The 18724-nt window shown below is 47.0% G+C and overlaps 1 protein-coding gene across 2 annotated transcripts in view; it reads left to right on the forward strand.

Annotated features, from left to right (window-relative positions):
* LOC106603895 (actin-binding LIM protein 3) overlaps positions 1-18724 on the forward strand; it is a 144207-nt gene that overhangs the window by 29998 nt on the left and 95485 nt on the right. For both annotated transcript variants that reach the window (XM_014198108.2, XM_014198111.2), the window contains exon 2: positions 2896-3054. In XM_014198108.2, the coding sequence (XP_014053583.1) occupies positions 2896-3054 (159 nt within the window). The remainder of the gene's footprint in view (positions 1-2895; positions 3055-18724) is intronic.

Consider the following 18724-nt stretch of genomic DNA (forward strand, 5'->3'; position numbering starts at 1 on the left):
ATGTGGTTTTGTTACTTTCAGCTAACGTGGCATTGTTCTGTGGTTTAGGATGTGGACAGAAACACCTGCAATCTTGTTGGGGACTTTCATTGGGTTCATCCAATATTTAATATGATAGATGGTGTACAGCTATACATAATCCTATCCCTAGCAGACTTTTCCTGCTTAACCGTCAAACTCAAAAGGGTTCATTCTGGATCCCTGAAGAGTTACGCGATAGAAAGTCAAATGTCATTTCCAATTGAGCTGACATACTGTATGCAGCATTTTACAGTGAATGACATACTGTATGCAGCATTTTACAGTGAATGCAAGTCTCCACTAATGCAGGAACTTTGCCTTTAAATGTCAACCACGCTGTAATGCTGAACTTACGCGATATGGATTGAATAGTGCCCTAAGATATGAATAGACAGATGTCTCAAAGCAATGAGTTCTAGGTGTTGTCAAGGGCAAGGAAGTATCAAATGAGACTCCAGTCATAACCTGCACCCCTATTCTCCTCCTCAGCCCCCTACCCCTGTTCTCCTCCTCAGCTCCCTACCCCTGTTCTCCTCCTCAGCCCCCCACCCCTGTTCTCCTCCTCAGCCCCCTACCCCTGTTCTCCTCCTCAGCCCCCTACCCCTGTTCTCCTCCTCAGCTCCCTACCCCTGTTCTCCTCCTCAGCCCTCCACCCCTGTTCTCCTCCTCAGCCCCCTACCCCTGTTCTCCTCCTCAGCCCCCCTACCCCTGTTCTCCTCCTCAGCCCCCTACCCCTGTTCTCCTCCTCAGCCCCCTACCCCTGTTCTCCTCCTCAGCCCTCCACCCCTGTTCTCCTCCTCAGCCCCCTACCCCTGTTCTCCTCCTCAGCTCCCTACCCCTGTTCTCCTCCTCAGCCCCACACCCCTGTTCTCCTCCTCAGCCCCACACCCCTGTTCTCCTCCTCAGCCCCACACCCCTGTTCTCCTCCTCAGCCCTCTACCCCTGTTCTCCTCCTCAGCCCCACACCCCTGTTCTCCTCCTCAGCCCCACACCCCTATTCTCTTCCTAATGGCTCTCCTAGTCATCTGCAGCAGAGAGCAGATGTTGCAGGAATGTGTGGTTTGCAGCTTCAACACTGACGGCTGCATGTTAATTGCATTGGCAGGTCTAAAAGATGGCCCTGTCTGTGATTTAGGGCCACGCTGACAACCATACTGCAACTCTTTATCTGCCTCTCTCTGCAGGTTCTTAATGGCAGCTTTTGTTGGTGGCTTCATCTTAAAGAGGTTGTGTGTCTGTGTACAGTACCTGTGTGTGTGAGGTTGGGGGGTAGTCGGCTCTGTTTCCACAACGTATCTTTTAATCCAATACACCACCGCATATGTTGCCCCTTATTTTCCACTCTGTTGTGTCCACTGCTGTTTTGTCTGTGTAACGGCTGTCGTAATGAGGGGACCAAGATGCAGCGTGGCACGTGTTCATGATCCTATTTATTAAATCAAAACAAACACTCGAACAGAAAATAACAAAGGGAAACCAAAAGTGCACAGTTCTGTCAGGTACAGAAACACAAAACACAAAACGACTACCCACAAACACAGGTGGGAAAAAGCTGCCTAAGTATGATTCCTAATCATAGACAATGATAGACAGCTGCTTCTGATTAGGAACCATACTCGGCCCAAAACAAAGAAATACAAAACATAGAATGCCCACCCCACACCCTGACCTAACCGCATAGAGAAACAAACCCTCTCTCTCAGGTCAGGGCGTGACAGTCTGCTTCTTTAACAATTGGACAGATGTATAGTAGTTGCCCCAGCAAAACTAGAATACTGCCAGTAAGCAAAATGACGTCGAAAAGACGTCTACGATACATATTTTCCAGATGTTGAAAATATGTATTTTCCGGATGTTGAAGGCTCAAACCAATGTTCGCGGATGTGGAAATCAATGCCGGTCCGGACTACAGTGTTGCCTGAAATTGAATTTTATGAATTCCCATCTGTATGGTAAGCCTACCGTTTGTACAACACCCCAAAAAAGACGGCCAAAAGACATCAGCTCTGGGGTGTAGTCTACCATGTCTGCCAGCAATGGAATTGGATGAATGCCCACCACTTGTAAAACAGGCCGTTGCATTGGTTTATTAGTCCTGATTCCTGTAATGAATCAACTTTGGCTATTTAAACACTGAATATCAGCAACCCAACTGTATCATGAGTTATTATGAGCCTATTTGCAATGTGTTTACACAGCGGGAAATGCAGAAGTATTTTATTTTTCCCTATGATCAGCTTTTCAAAAATTGATGGATACAAACTTGAAACTACTGATCATGACAATGTGGTGAAACTCCAGTACAACAGTTGTGATTGTCCATTTTACTTTGACCTGTCCAGTTTTTAGGATATGTTGTTTGTTAACATGACTGCGCATGTTTTATTTGATTGAGCGCCAAGTTATTAAGGCTATTTGATCGAAGAAACCTGCAAGATGTAAAAAGTAAATGTCTCATTACATTGTCATCCATTTTATCGCCAACCTGTAGGCTACAGAAAAGGACACATACTATTTCTGCCAAGTCCTATATGTGCTACGGGATTTATGTTAGGTACAAATATACGAAACGTTGGTGGAGCTGCAGCGATGAGTCTCTCCAACATCACCCTAGAGAAGAAAAATATTTCCCGCCCCTGCCTTTGACAAAGTGGGCACTGCTTATCACGGGACGTCATCAACACTCACCTAAGAAGCCCTTATGCCACTGGTTGAGAGACATTGTATGTGTTGTTGTTGAGTCTTGGTCAGTTTAGGTCAAAACATTTTGCCCTCGTCAATCTGCCGCCGTAGGCGACCGCATAATCCTGCCTAATGAGCGGGCCGGCCTCGGTGTGACCTCTGACCTTACCTCTTCTCTCCTGTGGTCTCCAGCAGGGCCTTACCGGCACAGCGCCTACGGAGGCAGCCCGAGCGTCAACAGCGGGCGTGGCGCCGTGACCATCCACTGTCTCCGCTGCCGGGAGGTCTGTAAGGGAGAGGTGGTTCGTGTGCAGAATGTCCACTTCCATGTCAAGTGCTTCATCTGCCAAGGTAAGACCCTTCTGTCTGTCCGCCTGCCTGCCTTCCATCCAGCCGTTTGTCCATCTGTCCATCTGCCTCCACAGTCTAGCAGCAGTCTGCCAGTCCCATTAGAAACCATTAGCTATCAGAGAGAGAATCTCCCTGACAACCCCTGGGCTGCTCAAGGGCTGTCATCAGGAGAAAAGCACACAGCCTAAACAAAGGAATAGCACGAGAAGCCTTCTGAGAGCTCTTCATGGTAGACAAGACAATGAAGACAAGATCAACTGCCATCTTGTAATGTTTATCTTATTGTTAAACCTATAAATGAGTGTTTCATATTTTGAGAATGTTATTTTCTACTCGTGTTTAACCTAAGCAAGCCGCTTGTAGTGCCTATAAACAGCCAGAAGAAGACTCGGCAGGTGGAGGTGGGCCATTCCCTTCCTAGTCAGAAACCATTTCCAAACTGCCTGTGCTCACGTGGTCTTGTTTATTATGCAAGCTGTTGCTGTGGTAACGGTGTTAGGGGGCAACTTGCCTTGGATGCTGGTTACTCTCTCAGCCAGTATCAGCCAATAGGAGCCCTTCCTGCGTGCTCTGGAGCACAGCAAGGGGGTTGCTGATTTCTCGCTACAACATATATAAATCTCCCTTCATCTCCCTTCTCTTTCTTGCTCATTCTCTTACTGTCTGTCTCTATAGATCTCTCGTCCCTCTCTCTCCTCTTTCTTATCTGTTCAGTTTCTCTCTCTGTCTCTTTGTCTCTCTAACTCTCTCTGTATCTCTCATTCCCTGCCCACAGTCTCTCTCTCATTCCCTGCCCACAGTCTCTCTCTCTCCCTCTCTCGCATTCCCTGCCCACAGTATCTCTCTCTCTCCCTCTCTCTCATTCCCTGCCCACAGTATCTCTCTCTCTCCCTCTCTCGCATTCCCTGCCCACAGTATCTCTCTCTCTCCCTCTCTCGCATTCCCTGCCCACAGTATCTCTCTCTCTCTCTCTCTCTCTCTGTATCTCTCATTCCCTGCCCACAGTATCTCTCTCTCTGTATCTCTCATTCCCTGCCCACAGTATCGCTCTCTCTCTCCCTCTCTCGCATTCCCTGCCCACAGTATCTCTCTCTCTGTATCTCTCATTCCCTGCCCACAGTATCGCTCTCTCTCTCCCTCTCTCGCATTCCCTGCCCACAGTATCTCTCTCTCTGTATCTCTCATTCCCTGCCCACAGTATCTCTCTCTCTCCCTCTCTCGCATTCCCTGCCCACAGTATCTCTCTCTCTGTATCTCTCATTCCCTGCCCACAGTATCTCTCTCTCTGTATCTCTCATTCCCTGCCCACAGTATCTCTCTCTCTATCTCTCATTCCCTGCCCACAGTATCTCTCTCTCTGTATCTCTCATTCCCTGCCCACAGTATCTCTCTCTCTATCTCTCATTCCCTGCCCACAGTATCTCTCTCTCTGTATCTCTCATTCCCTGCCCACAGTATCTCTCTCTCTCCCTCTCTCGCATTCCCTGCCCACAGTATCTCTCTCTCTGTATCTCTCATTCCCTGCCCACAGTATCTCTCTCTCTCTGTATCTCTCATTCCCTGCCCACAGTATCGCTCTCTCTCTCCCTCTCTCGCATTCCCTGCCCACAGTATCTCTCTCTCTGTATCTCTCATTCCCTGCCCACAGTATCTCTCTCTCTGTATCTCTCATTCCCTGCCCACAGTATCTCTCTCTCTATCTCTCATTCCCTGCCCACAGTATCTCTCTCTCTGTATCTCTCATTCCCTGCCCACAGTATCTCTCTCTCTATCTCTCATTCTCTGCCCACAGTATCTCTCTCTCTGTATCTCTCATTATCTGTTGTCTGTTTTCTCTATTAGTACCAGCAGCAACAGCATTCCCTCCACCCACACGCTTTCCTTCTTTGTGTCCTGATGAGGCTAGTGAATGCAGACTGAGAGCTGCAGCTGCAGACTGAGGGCAGCAGACTGAGGGCAGCAGACTGAGGGCAGCAGACTGAGGGCAGCAGACTGAGGGCAGCAGACTGAGGGCAGCAGACTGAGGGCAGCAGACTGAGGGCAGCAGACTGAGGGCTGCAGACTGAGGGCAGCAGACTGAGGGCAGCAGACTGAGGGCTGCAGACTGAGGGCAGCAGACTGAGGGCTGCAGACTGAGGGCTGCAGACTGAGGGCTGCAGACTGAGGGCTGCAGACTGAGGGCTGCAGACTGAGGGCTGCAGACTGAGGGCAGCAGACTGAGGGCTGCAGACTGAGGGCAGCACAATGAGCTGCTAGTGTTTGACTGGCTTTCTCCTCCCACTGTATTGTCATGGCTTTAGGCAGAGCGCACCCTGCATGGTCTGCTACACTATGCGTTTTCTTTTACACTGGCCACCATTAGTCCTCATGACATGTCTAATCTCCTCCTGTGTACTCTTCCTACACACAGCAGCGTTTTAGAAAGTAGTGTGGCAGCAGAAGTACTGTTGGTGAAAGTGAGACTTTTAACCGAGCCAAACAACAAGCCTAAAACCCCCCAGTGTTGGAGTGAGATGGAATTTGGGAAGGAAAATCATTTTTTGTAATAGACTCATTGTTGTTTGCTTGGGTTGTGTGGATGTCCTTCGTCAGTCTGTTGTGTCCTAGCTGGGAGGGAGACAGTGATGGAGGATGGGACGTAGGTCACCGTGATGCGCTGGGGAACATGCTATGCCAAGACGCCAGTAGAGACGGCCTGTAGTGTTCCAACAGCCCATGCATGAAATCGATTTTCCCTCACCAAACAAGAGGCCATTGATGAGTCTTGTGGTGAACAAACAAGCCATCATCCCACACTAGGAGCCAGTTGCCGGATGAAAACCGGCCATTTTGTACCCTATCAGTGCATTTTGTACCCTATCAGTGCATTTTGTACCCTATCAGTGCATTTTGTATCCTATCAGTGTGAGGAAGTGTAAGGTAATACCATGACATGAGCACCTGGAAAGAATTGAGCATGTGGAAACAGAATCCCTAATATAGAATCCTGGAGTCAGCGGTCAGTAACCACAGTCAGCAGGTTCAAAACCAAATCAGCCTCTTAGTCTGTAAACTGCTAACTGGCTCTAACTGGCTATCAGGCTCTCACTGGCCATCTGACTCTCTCTGACTCACTGTCTCTCACTCACTGGCCATCTGACACTCTCACTCACTGGCCATCTGACTCTCTCTGACTCTCTCTGACTCACTGGCTCTCACTCACTAGCCATCTGACTCTCTCTGACTCACTGGCTCTCACTCACTGGCCATCTGACTCTCTCTGACTCTCTCTGACTCACTGGCTCTCACTCACTGGCCATCTGACTCTCTCTGACTCTCTCTGACTCACTGGCTCTCACTCACTGGCTCTCACTCACTGGCCATCTGACTCTCTCTGACTCTCTCTGACTCTCTCTGACTCACTGGCTCTCACTCACTGGCCATCTGACTCTCTCTGACTCTCTCTGACTCTCTCTGACTCTCTCTGACTCACTGGCTCTCACTCACTGGCCATCTGACTCTCTCTGACTCTCTCTGACTCTCTCTGACTCACTGGCTCTCACTCACTGGCCATCTGACTCTCTCTGACTCTCTCTGACTCACTGGCTCTCACTCACTGGCCATCTGACTCTCTCTGACTCTCTCTGACTCTCTCTGACTCACTGGCTCTCACTGGCCATCTGGCCCTCATTGGCTCTCTCTGACTCTCACAGGCTCTATCTGGCCCACTCTGGCCCTCTCACTGTCCCTCTCACTGGCTCTCACTGGCTCTCTGGCCCATTGTGGCTCTCTGGCTCTCTGAGGGGTCTCATCTCTCCAAGACAATAGTTACAGTTGTCCTAGTAGGGTGGATTGTAGATTGTCTCTGTTAATCCAGTACTCCCCTTTAGAACGCCACAGAGGTTGGATACAAAGATGGAGGAGTACCAGTTAACATTGTCAGTGTAGCTGGTCTGTAAAGATATAGAGCGGAAAGAGAACAGAGAAGGCAAACATCAGGTGTATGAGCAGCGGTGTGGAGGTCATCTGTCTCAGGAGAAGGCCTTAGATTTCAGGGTCGTTGTCGTCCTCGGGCAAAGACCTTGGGCAAACAGAAAAGCAGAGAATGAGAAACTCTCAGCTTGCTGAATCACAAGATATGTACAGTATTAAACATAAATCATTGGCTCCTGCAGATAAATGGAAAAGATTACTTCGCTTTGCTTCGCCATCTGAGGTTTTTATGTAGGACCATTTCTTCCTGGGATAAAAGTAATTACTTTATAATATTGATTCAGCAGTTTGCACTCAACAAGGGGTAATGATTCTCCGTTGGCCATCGACATTCTGTTTAGATGAAGTCCTCTACAGTATAAAGTGATCATCTCTTAAGCGTACCGATGAATCAGCCAGTCTCTTCCAAATGGGTCTGTAGAGACTTCTCTCTTTGCCTTTGTGTTTCCAGCTTTGAACCTCGCAGAACCACAGATCTCTGTTGTAGACAATGCAATCGCTTGTTAGTTAGTAGCATGGTCGGAGATGTGCGTGAGCATGCTGGAACAAACTTCTCCAGGCAGTAGGAGAAGAGTCTGCTGGGACCTGGGAGTGAAATGGGATGAGAGGGAGAAAATGAATTTCCATACAAACAGTGTCTGCCAAGAAATGCGTTCCCATTATGCTCCACTTGTGAGGACAGTATGAGTGGTGCCTCTAGAATGGAGGCTGTGGCTGTGGGAGGGGAAAAGAGCTGGACCTGCCCACAGTGTCTCTCTCTCTGTCCTGGGGAGATGACTGTCTCTCTCTGTCTGTCCTGGGGATATGGCTGTCTCTGTCTGTCCTGGGGAAATGACTGTCTCTCTCTGTCTGTCCTGAGGATATGGCTGTCTCTGTCTGTCCTGGGGATATGACTGTCTCTCTCTGTCTGTCCTGGGGATATGACTGTCTCGGTCTGTTCTGGGGATATGACTGTCTCTGTCTGTCCTGGGGAAATGGCTGTCTCTTTGTCTGTCCTGAGGATATGGCTGTCTCTGTTTATCTGTCCTGGGGATATGGCTGTCTCTTTGTCTGTCCTGGGGATATGGCTGTCTCTGTCTGTCCTGGGGAAATGACTGTCTCTCTCTGTCTGTCCTGAGGATATGGCTGTCTCTGTCTGTCCTGGGGATATGACTGTCTCTCTCTGTCTGTCCTGGGGATATGACTGTCTCTCTCTGTCTGTCCTGGGGATATTGGGCGTCCCAGGAAGTAATCTGTTGGCCCATGGGTAGGAGGAGAGACGATAAATAAACAGGAGGGAGCTGTGCCAGTCTGCAGCCAGACATTATGTAGAAATAGACATACACACTGATCCAGCCTTCTTGGCATATAGCTACTGTATGTGGCAATGACTCAGTGGAGATGTCTATAAGAGTCGGGTACTTTCATCTCCAAACCATTTCACTCTGCATAATGAAAGATACAAAATGGAGGACAAATCATACTTTACAGTACTCCCAACATCTCCTTTCTACAGTCTCTCATATCTATGCAGGAAGTGTTTGTGTGTAAGTCCCATTCTGCCCCTGGTGCTGCTGTGCATAGATGGGGCTGACAGTGACAGGGGGACAGGTCACGTCTCTGTCCTGACTGATCACTGTGGAGCAGCAGACGTGGGAGGAGGACCGGGACTGATTGATCAATCGATGGCTGATCTGCTGCCTCTCTCCATGGAGCCTCTTCCTCTTCACTGTAAGCAGAGCCCTGACACACACAGCTAAGGAGGCAGCCTGTAAGGGAGGGCTGGCTGGGGACCGTCCCCACTGGGCAAAAACGGGTTGAATCAACATTGTTTCCATGTCATTTCAAAAACAACAAAAATGGAATGTGACAACGTTGAGTCAATGTGGTGACATTTTTTGTTGATTTCATGTTGAATTCACGTTAGTTGACAACTCAACTTTTTTTTATGACATTGAACTGACGTCTGTGCCCAGTAGTTTACCCCTGGCCTGGCTGGGAGGAGAGAGAGAGAAGAGAGAGACAGAAAGAGAAATACGTTTTTTTAAACTTTTTGTCTTTCTTTAATGATAAATCCTCATTTCATTTAATTAAAACCTCACCACCCCACCCCCTTTAAAAAACAGATATCCCCTGTGCTGTCACGACTTCCACCGAAGTCGGCTCCTCTCCTTGTTCGGGCGGCGTTCGGCGATCGACGTCACCGGCTTTCTAGCCATCGCCGCTCCATTTTTCATATTCCCATTTGTTTTGTCTTGTTCCATACACACCTGGCTTTCATTCCCTAATCACACTGAATGTATTTAGTCCTCTGTTCCCCTCCATGTCTTTGTGTGAAATTGTTTTGATGTTATGTGGGTATTGTTACACGCCAGACTTTTGTTTATGTTCTGTGTTTTGGGCACGTTTTATGTACTTATGTGCTTTCGTTTGGACCGGAATAAAAAGTGTGCCTGTTAACTACACTCTGCTCTCTGACTTCACCTCCAGTACACACCCTTAACATGTGCTGCATACTCACCTTGCCCTTTACCCCACGAAACAAAAAAACAACCCACATCACAACCTCACCACTTCTACAACTGTATATCCAACCCATCTTCCCCAGCTGGACAGATGCCCCCCCCGACACACCATATCTCCTGAAACATCTCCACACTGTTTATCATTTTATACAACTCAAATTCTACCCTAAGTCGCACAGAGACCATCCCATTAAATAATAGTAAAGGGTCTGTTATCCCACCACCTTTGACCCTGTTCTTCCTTGTTAGCCAAATAGCCAACTTTGACTGAGCAAACAGAAAATTCAACCACACACATTTGTCCTTTAACTTACTCGAATAGCTGTACCCCATTATAAACATCCCGACAGTAAACTCCACCCCAAACCTCTCACGCAGACATTCCAACTGGTCGGCTGACTGGACCGATCTCAAAAGGCTGGCTGGGTTGCCCAGGCACCACACCCCCTTCTCGTGTGGGCCTTAACAGCTGCCAGGCCCTCAGCACCACAGAGTAAAACTCAGCCTCTCCAGCCTTATGATGAATAGCTGCCGGCTCAACCCTAATCCGCCAGCTCTCCTCAGCAGTGTGCATGCTGGTTCCCTCCAGCCTACATCAGTATGGTACAGCAGTCTCTGCGCCGCCTTTAGTCAGAATGCAGCCACCCTGCTCACCCTCCCTCTATATGACACTTGGGACAGGAAGCACCTCCACCTGGCCAGTCTTGACACCACTGCCAGTGACAGCCCCTCCCAGTTCTTCCTGACCCCCTCCCTGCAGTCTCCTGCATAGGGAGTGTGGCTCAATGGCTAGTGTATATAACTGCCCCGATAGAGGGTATCCTTGTCTAATGCCCCGCCTCACCCAGACTGGCCTACTGAGCTCCCCTCCCACCTTAACCATACATGATGCCCCAGCATACAACATCTTCACACAGGCCAAAACCTTTCCCCAAACCCAAACACAGACATCACATTAAACAGATTCTCCCACTCTATCAAAAGCATTCTCTTTGTCTAAAGAGACCAGTCCAAAGTTCACAAATGACTGCCTCGACTGGTTCACCAACTACTTCTCAGACAGAGATCAGTGTGTCAAATCAGAGGGCCTGTTGTCCAGACCTCTGGCAGTCTCTATGGGGGTGCCACAGGGTTCAATTCTTGGGCTGACTCTGTTCTCTGTATATATCAACGATGTCGCTCTTGCTGCGGGTGATTCCCTGATCCACCTCTACGCAGACAACACCATTCTGTATACATCTGGCCCTTCTTTGGACACTGTGTTAACTAACCTCCAAACACGCTTCAATGCCATACAACACTCCTTCCGTGGCCTCCGACTGCTCTTAAACGCTAGTAAAACCAAATGCATGCTGCCCACACCCACCCGTCCGACAAGCATCACTACTCTGGACGGTTCTGACTTAGAATATGTGGACAACTACAAATACCTAGGTGTCTGGCTAGACTGTAAACTCTCCTTCCAGACTCATATTAAACATCTCCAATCCAAAATTACATCTAGAATCGGCTTCCTATTTCGCAACACACCTTCACTCACGCCGCCAAACATATTCTCGTCAAACTGACTATCCTACCGATCCTCGACTTCGGCGATGTCATTTACAAAATAGCTTCCAATACTCTACTCAGCAAACTGGATGCAGTCCATCACAGTGCCATCCGTTTTGTCACCAAAGCCCCTTATACCACCCACCACTGCGACCTGTATGCTCTAGTCGGCTGGCCCTTGCTACATATTCGTCACCAAACCCACTGGCTCCAGGTCATCTATAAGTCTATGCGAGGTAAGCTCCGCCTTATCTCAGCTCACTGGTCACGATAACAACACCCACCCGTAGCACGCGCTCCAGCAGGTATATCTCACTGGTCATCCGCAAAGCCAACAACTCCTTTGGCCGCCTCTCCTTCCAGTTCTCTGCTGCCAATGACTGGAACGAATTGCTAAAATCGCTGAAGCTGGAGACTTATATTTCCCTCACTAACTTTAAACATCTCTATCTGAGCAGCTAACCGATCGCTGCAGCTGTACATAGTCCATCTGTAAATAGCCCACCCAATCTATCTACCTCATCCCCATATTGTGTTTATTTACTTTCTGCTCTTTTGCACACCGGTATTTCTACTTGCACATCATCATCTGCTCATCTATCACTCAAGTGTTAATTTGCTAAATTGTATTTACTTCGCTACTATGGCCTATTTATTGCCTTACCTCCTCACGCCATTTGCACACACTGTATATAGACTTTATTTTTTCTATTGTGTTATTGACTGTATGCTTGTTTATTCCATGTGTAACTCTGTGTTGTTGTTTGTGTCGCACTGCTTTGCTTTATCTTGGCCAGGTCGCAGTTGTAAATGAGAACTTGTTCTCAACTGGCCTACCTGGTTAAATTAAGGTGAAAAAAATAAATAAAAAATGAACATTAGAAACTCTCGACAAATCCAACATGTCCCTGATTAAGAACAGGTTGTCCGTGATTGAGTGTCCCGGTACACAATATGTCTGGTTCTTATGTACTATAGAGTCCAGATGGGACAGTCTGTTAGAGAGGACCTTGGCAAATACCTTGTAGTCCGCACAGAGCAATGCCACATGCCTCCAGTTCTTAGGTTCACACAAGTCCCCTTTCTTGGGCAGGAGAGTCAGAACCGCCCGACGTCAGCTCATTGGCAACTCTCCTACCCAACGCACTCATGGTACACGCAAAGGAAGTCCAGTCCAATTATTCACCAGAATTTTTTCAAAAACTCCACTGGGAGTCCATCGAGTCCACCGGGAGACATCTAGGTTATGGCCCCTGCCAGTTTATGGGACAACAGAGGAATGTCCATTTCATCACTCTGTGCCAGAGAGAGTTTAGGGAGTTCTGCAAACAAAACCTGAGCACACATAGGATCACACAGTTCTGCCCTATACAAACTCGGTATTAAACTCCACAGTCCAGTCCCGCATCTCCCCAACCACAGAGGTCACCTGCCCATCCGACAGCCATATCCAAACCAAAGAAGAAGGAGCATCCATCTCCTTGAGCATGGATAACCTAGCTCTTACAAGTGTTCCCTTTGCTTTATCCTGGATGAAACTGCCCAGGTCCCTACGTAATTCAGCTAAATTAGCCTGGAGGCCTTGTCCCACCATCTCTACCTCCATCTCACTGATACAAGACTCTAGTTCCCCAATACTCTCCTAGCCTCTGAGGATGAGAGAACATTTATTCCATGGCTCAGCACACTTGACCCTTTCCACCAGATCCCCCAATCGACTTTCCTGGATGAGAGGACACCATGCCCCTCATTTTTCATAGTGTGTTGTACTGATCTTACAAACTTTTGTAGATCGCAAAAAAAAAGCTTCAAGATGAACCTTCTTTTTCCCTTTAGTCTCATTCAGGAACATTGACAGTTCCCTCACCGTGTACTTTGACCCCTCTGCCTGACTGGCTGTCAGCTCTGGACCCATTAAGGAGGAGTCTGAACAGAAAACCTCCTCATCGTCCTCTTCCTCAGACTCAGCTTCCTCCTCCTCGTCTCCATCTCCCATCCTGACCACCTGCCCTTTCTCTCTAGTCAGGGCCTCCACCCCAGCACCGGGCAAAGGTTTCTTAGTGCCCTTGACCACACCAACCTCTCCCCTCCCACCTCCTTTCTTCTCCCCCTTTTTCCTCTTCCGCATGACACCCTCCTCCACCCCCGTAGCAGCTTACCTTTCCCCACTATACTTTCCTCATCCACTAGCATAACCTGACTAGACCCAGCCTCATCTACACCATCATCTATAACCTGACTAGACCCAGCCTCAGCTACACCATCTATAACCTGACTAGACCCAGCCTCATCTATACCACCACCATCCATAACCTGACTAGACCCAGCCTCATCTACACCACCATCTATAACCTGACTAGACCAGCCTCATCTACACTAACATCTATAACCTGACTAGACCCAGTCTCATCTACACCACCATCTATAGCCTGACTAGACCCAGCCTCATCTACACCACCATCCATAGCATGACTAGACCCAGCCTCATCTACACCACCATCTATAGCATGACTAGACCCAGCCTCATCTACACCACCATCTATAACATGACTAGACCCAGTCTCATCTACACCACCATCTATAACCTGACTAGACCCAGCCTCATCTACACCACCATCTATAACCTGACTAGACCCATCCTCATCTACACCACCATCCATAACATGACTAGACCCAGCCTCATCTACACCACCATCCATAACATGACTAGACCCAGTCTCATCTACACCACCATCTATAACCTGACTAGACCCAGACTCATCAACACCACCATCTATAACCTGACTAGACCCAGCCTCATCTAAATCAAAATCAAATCAAATGTATTTATATAGCCCTTCGTACATCAGCTGATATCTCAAAGTGCTGTACAGAAACCCAGCCTAAAACCCCAAACAGCAAGCAATGCATGTGAAAGAAGCACGGTGGCTAGGAAAAACTCCCTAGGAAAAACTCCCTAGAAAGACCAAAAACCTAGGAAGAAACCTAGAGAGGAACCAGGCTATGAGGGGTGGCCAGTCCTCTTCTGGCTGTGCAGGGTGGATATTATAACAGAACATGGTCAAGATGTTAAAATGTTCATAAATGACCAGCATGGTCAAATAATAATAATCATAGTAGTTGTCGAGGGTGCAACAAGCACGTCCGGTGAACAGGTCAGGGTTCCATAGCCGCAGGCAGAACAGTTGAAACTGGAGCAGCAGCACGGCCAGGTGGACTGGGGACAGCAAGGAGTCATCATGCCAGGTAGTCCTGAGGCATGGTCCTAGGGCTCAGGTCCTCCGAGAGAAAGACAGTAAGAGAGAAAGAGAGAATTAGAGAGAGCATATTTAAATTCACACAGGACACCGGATAAGACAAGAGAAATACTCCAGATGTAACAGACTGACCCTAGCCCCCTGACACATAAACTACTGCAGCATAAATACTGGAGGCTGAGACAGGAGGGATCAGAAGACACTGTGGCCCCATCCGATGATACCCCCGGACAGGGCCAAACAGGCAGGATACAACAACAAAAATCTACACCACCATCTATAACATGACTAGAACCAGCCTCATCTACACTACCATCTATAACCTGACTAGACCCAGCCTCATCTACACCACCATCTATAACCTGACTAGACCCAGCCTCATCTACACCACCATCTATAGCCTGACTAGACCCAGCCTCATCTACACCACCATCTATAACCTGACTAGACCCAGTCTCATCTACACTACCATCTATAACCTGACTAGACCCAGCCTCATCTACACCACCATCTATAACATGACTAGACCCATCCTCCTCTACACCACCATCTATAGCCTGACTAGACCCAGCCTCATCTACACCACCATCCATAACATGACTAGACCCAGCCTCATCTACACCACCATCTATAACCTGACTAGACCCAGCCTCATCTACACCATCTATAACCTGACTAGACCTAGCCTCATCTACACCATCTATAGCCTGACTAGACCCAGCCTCATCTACACCACCATCCATAACCTGACTAGACCCAGCCTCATCTACACCACCATCTATAACCTGACTAGACCCAGCCTCATCTACACTACCATCCATAACCTGACTAGACCCAGCCTCATCTACACCACCATCCATAACCTGACTAGACCCAGCCTCATCTACACCACCACCATCCATAACATGACTAGACCCAGCCTCATCTACACCACCATCTATAAAGTCTCATAGCAAAGGGTCTGTAGACTAAATAAGGTATTTAAAAAAAAAAAATTCTATACATTTGCTAAAATGTCTAAAAACCTGTTTTCACTTTGTCATTATGTGGTATTGTGTGTAGATTGATGAGAAAAAAACATGTATTTAATCACTTTTAGAATAAGGCCGTAAACAAAATGTGGAAAAAGTCAAGGGGTCTGAATACTTTCCGAATGCACTGTATAGCTTCATATGGGTTCAGTTCACTCTGTCAACCCTCTGTCTTTACTGTGTCTAGACATCAGCTCTCCTTATCGCTCCTCTCTCTCCCTCCCTCTTCTCTCCTCCTTTGTCTGACCCCCCCTCTCTCTCTCTCTCTCTCTTTCTCTTTCTCTCCCTCTTCATCTCTCTATATATATATATATATATATCTTTGTTTCTCCCTCTCTCTCTTTCTCTCTGTTTCTCTCTCTCTCTCTCACTCTCTCTCTTTCTCGCTATCTCTCTCAGGAATTCCCCAAACAGCTTCTGTTGCCCGATCAATAAGTGTCTTTCAGTCCATCAATATGAAAGAAGGTTAAATTAACATTGTCATGCGAGGAGACAGAGGGAAAAATGGTTTGACTTATTGATGTTTATGATGCTATTTATAAGGATGCTCTTTTTTTTACGGTAATCTAATGTACTACTCATATTTTCTAGTTTCAAATCAGCCCTGTGCTTATTCAGGCTACTAGTAGATTAGTGTGGTGGCCACAGATTAATGTGTACTATGGAGTCAGCAGGATATACGGTACTAGTCAAAAGTAGCAAAGGGTGGCTACTTTGAAGAATCTCAAATATAAAATATATTTGTTTAACACTTTTTTGGTTACTACATGATTCCATATGTGTCATTTCATAGTTTTGATGTTTTCACTATTATTCTACTATGTAGAAAATAGTAAAAATAAAGAAAAACCCTTGAATGAGTAGGTGTGTCCAAACTTTTGACTGGTACTGTATGTGTCCCCTTTACGGCAACTATCGGCTAATCCCTCCTGAGAAGCATCAGAACATGTGGGCCATGCATGCTACGTAAATACACTACATGCCTTTACAGTGATGTACAGTACTGTCCACATCCCACACATAGACATACACAACCCTGCAGCCCACCAGAGCAACAGCAACAGAATGGAACAGTGAAATGAAGCAACAGCTCCAAATGCCTCCTGGAACTCCTCGAGAAACTGGGCTACTCCAATCTTGGATCTCTGACAGCTTTCTGCATCTATAGAAAGCCATGGATCTGTCTCTGTGTGTTTGTTTTTCTACTGTCTGTCTGTCTGTCTGTCTGTCTGTCTGTCTGTCTGTCTGTCTGTCTGTCTGTCTGTCTGTCTGTCTGTCTGTCTGTCTGTCTGTCTGTCTGTCTGTCTGTCTGTCTGTCTGTCTGTCTGTCTGTCTGTCTGTCTGTCTGTCTGTCTGTCTGTCTGTCTGTCTGTCTGTCTGTCTGTCTGTCTGTCTGTCTGTCTGTCTTCAGGGAGCAGCTATACTGTAGCTGCATGGGTGAAATGAGCCAACATGTTGGAGGACGCCTGCATCTCTCTCCATCTCTCTGTTCATATCTCTCCATCTCTCTCCATCTCTCTGTTCATATCTCTCCATCTCTGTTAATCTCTCTCCATCTCTCTCTCCATCTCTCTGTTCATATCTCTCCATCTCTCACCATCTCTCTCCATCTCTCTGTTAATCTCTGTTCACTTTACTAGCCCTAAACTGGGAAGATTGGAGTCCTGTGTTAAGTCCTTATCATCTTTGTCTCTCTCTGTCTCTGTCTATCTCTCTCTGTCTTTCTCTGTCTCTCTCTGTCAATTCAATTCAATTTGCTTTATTGGCATAATGTAACAATGAACATATTGCCAAAGCTTACTTTTGATATTTACAATATGAAAATAACTAGAATCAAAATTGTCAACGGGACAACAGTACCAACAATAACTAAGGGTCAAAATAATAATACATTGAACAATAACAATAAGCATACAGTAGAGGACATGTGCAGGTTGATTGGTCTGTCAGACACTGTCCCTCATTTTATGGCAGGCAGCAATGTAGTGTGCTGCCAACCCACAGCTCTCTGCGTCCTCCCACAACAAGATGGGTAGCCTATTCTCATCAGAGAGGTCTTTGAAACCTTGCATAATAAGGGTTTCAAATTTGGGGAAATGACAGTCTAATTGTTTTATAGTTTTGACATTTTGTCAGGAAATGCAGCTCTGTCTCAGGTTCTGCTGTTGTGCAGTGGTTGCACAGCCTTTCCTCTACAGGGAGCCAGGTTTTCCTGTGTCTATCCTTCTCAATAGCAAGGCTGTGCTCACTGAGCCTGTACTATGTCAAGGTTTTGATCAGTAACCATGGTAAAATATTTAGCCACGGTGAACTGTCGTTTTAGAGCTAGATAGCACTGCATTTTGCTTTGTGCTTGTGTTTCCCAATAAGCAATGTAGTTTTGTTTTAATTGTGTTGTAATTTGGTTTATTCTGATTGATTGGATGTTCTGGTCCTGAGGCTTCAGTGTGTTAGTAGAACAGGTTGGTGAACTCAGCCCCAGGACCAGCTGGATGAGGGGACTCTTTTCTTTGCTCAGCTCTTGGCATTGCAGGGCTTGGTAATGATATGAGAGGGGGTCACTGTATTTTAGATGTTTCCAAAACTTAATTGCTCTTTTTTGAGTTTTTATTATTAGTGGATATTGGCCTAATTCTGCCCTGCATGCATTTTTTGTAGTTTTCATCTGGACATGTAGGAGAATCTTACAGAACTCTGCATGCAGGGTTTCAATGGGGTGTTTGTCCCATTTGGTGAAATCTTGTTCTGCAAGTGGACCCCACACCTCGCTGGCATAAAGTACAATTGTTCAATGACACATTCAATTAGTTTTAGCCAAATTTTAATATTAATAGTATTTCAATTTGAATTTGTTTTTTAATGGCGTAGAATGCCCTGCGTGTTTTCTCTCTTAGTTCATTCACTGCCTCATTAAGGTGTCCAGTTTAGCTTATTTTTAAACCTCAGTAATTGTAGTGTGTGCAGTACTCTATATACAGTATTTTGTACCAATTGAGAACTTTGGTCTAATTCCCTGAGATCTGGATCTTCTCTGGAAATCATTATTTTAGTATTTTGGGGGTTTACTGCCAGGGCCCAGGTCTGGCAGTACTGCTCTAGCAGGTCCAGGCTCTGCTGTAGGCCATGTGCTGTGGGTGACAGCAGGCATAGGTCATCTGTGAAGCGTAGGCATTTAACCTCTGAATTGTGGAGATTAACACCAGGGGCTGAGGATTTTTCTAGAATAGTGGCCAATTCGTTGATGTAAATATTGAAGAGTGCAGGGCTCAGATTGCAACCCTGGCGAAGGCCACGCCCCTGGTTAGAGAATTCTGTTATTTTCTTGCCAATTTTAATGCTGCATGTATTGCCAGTG

Source organism: Salmo salar, chromosome ssa04 (assembly GCF_905237065.1).
Source record: "Salmo salar chromosome ssa04, Ssal_v3.1, whole genome shotgun sequence".
In the NCBI taxonomy this organism is placed as follows: domain Eukaryota; kingdom Metazoa; phylum Chordata; class Actinopteri; order Salmoniformes; family Salmonidae; genus Salmo; species Salmo salar.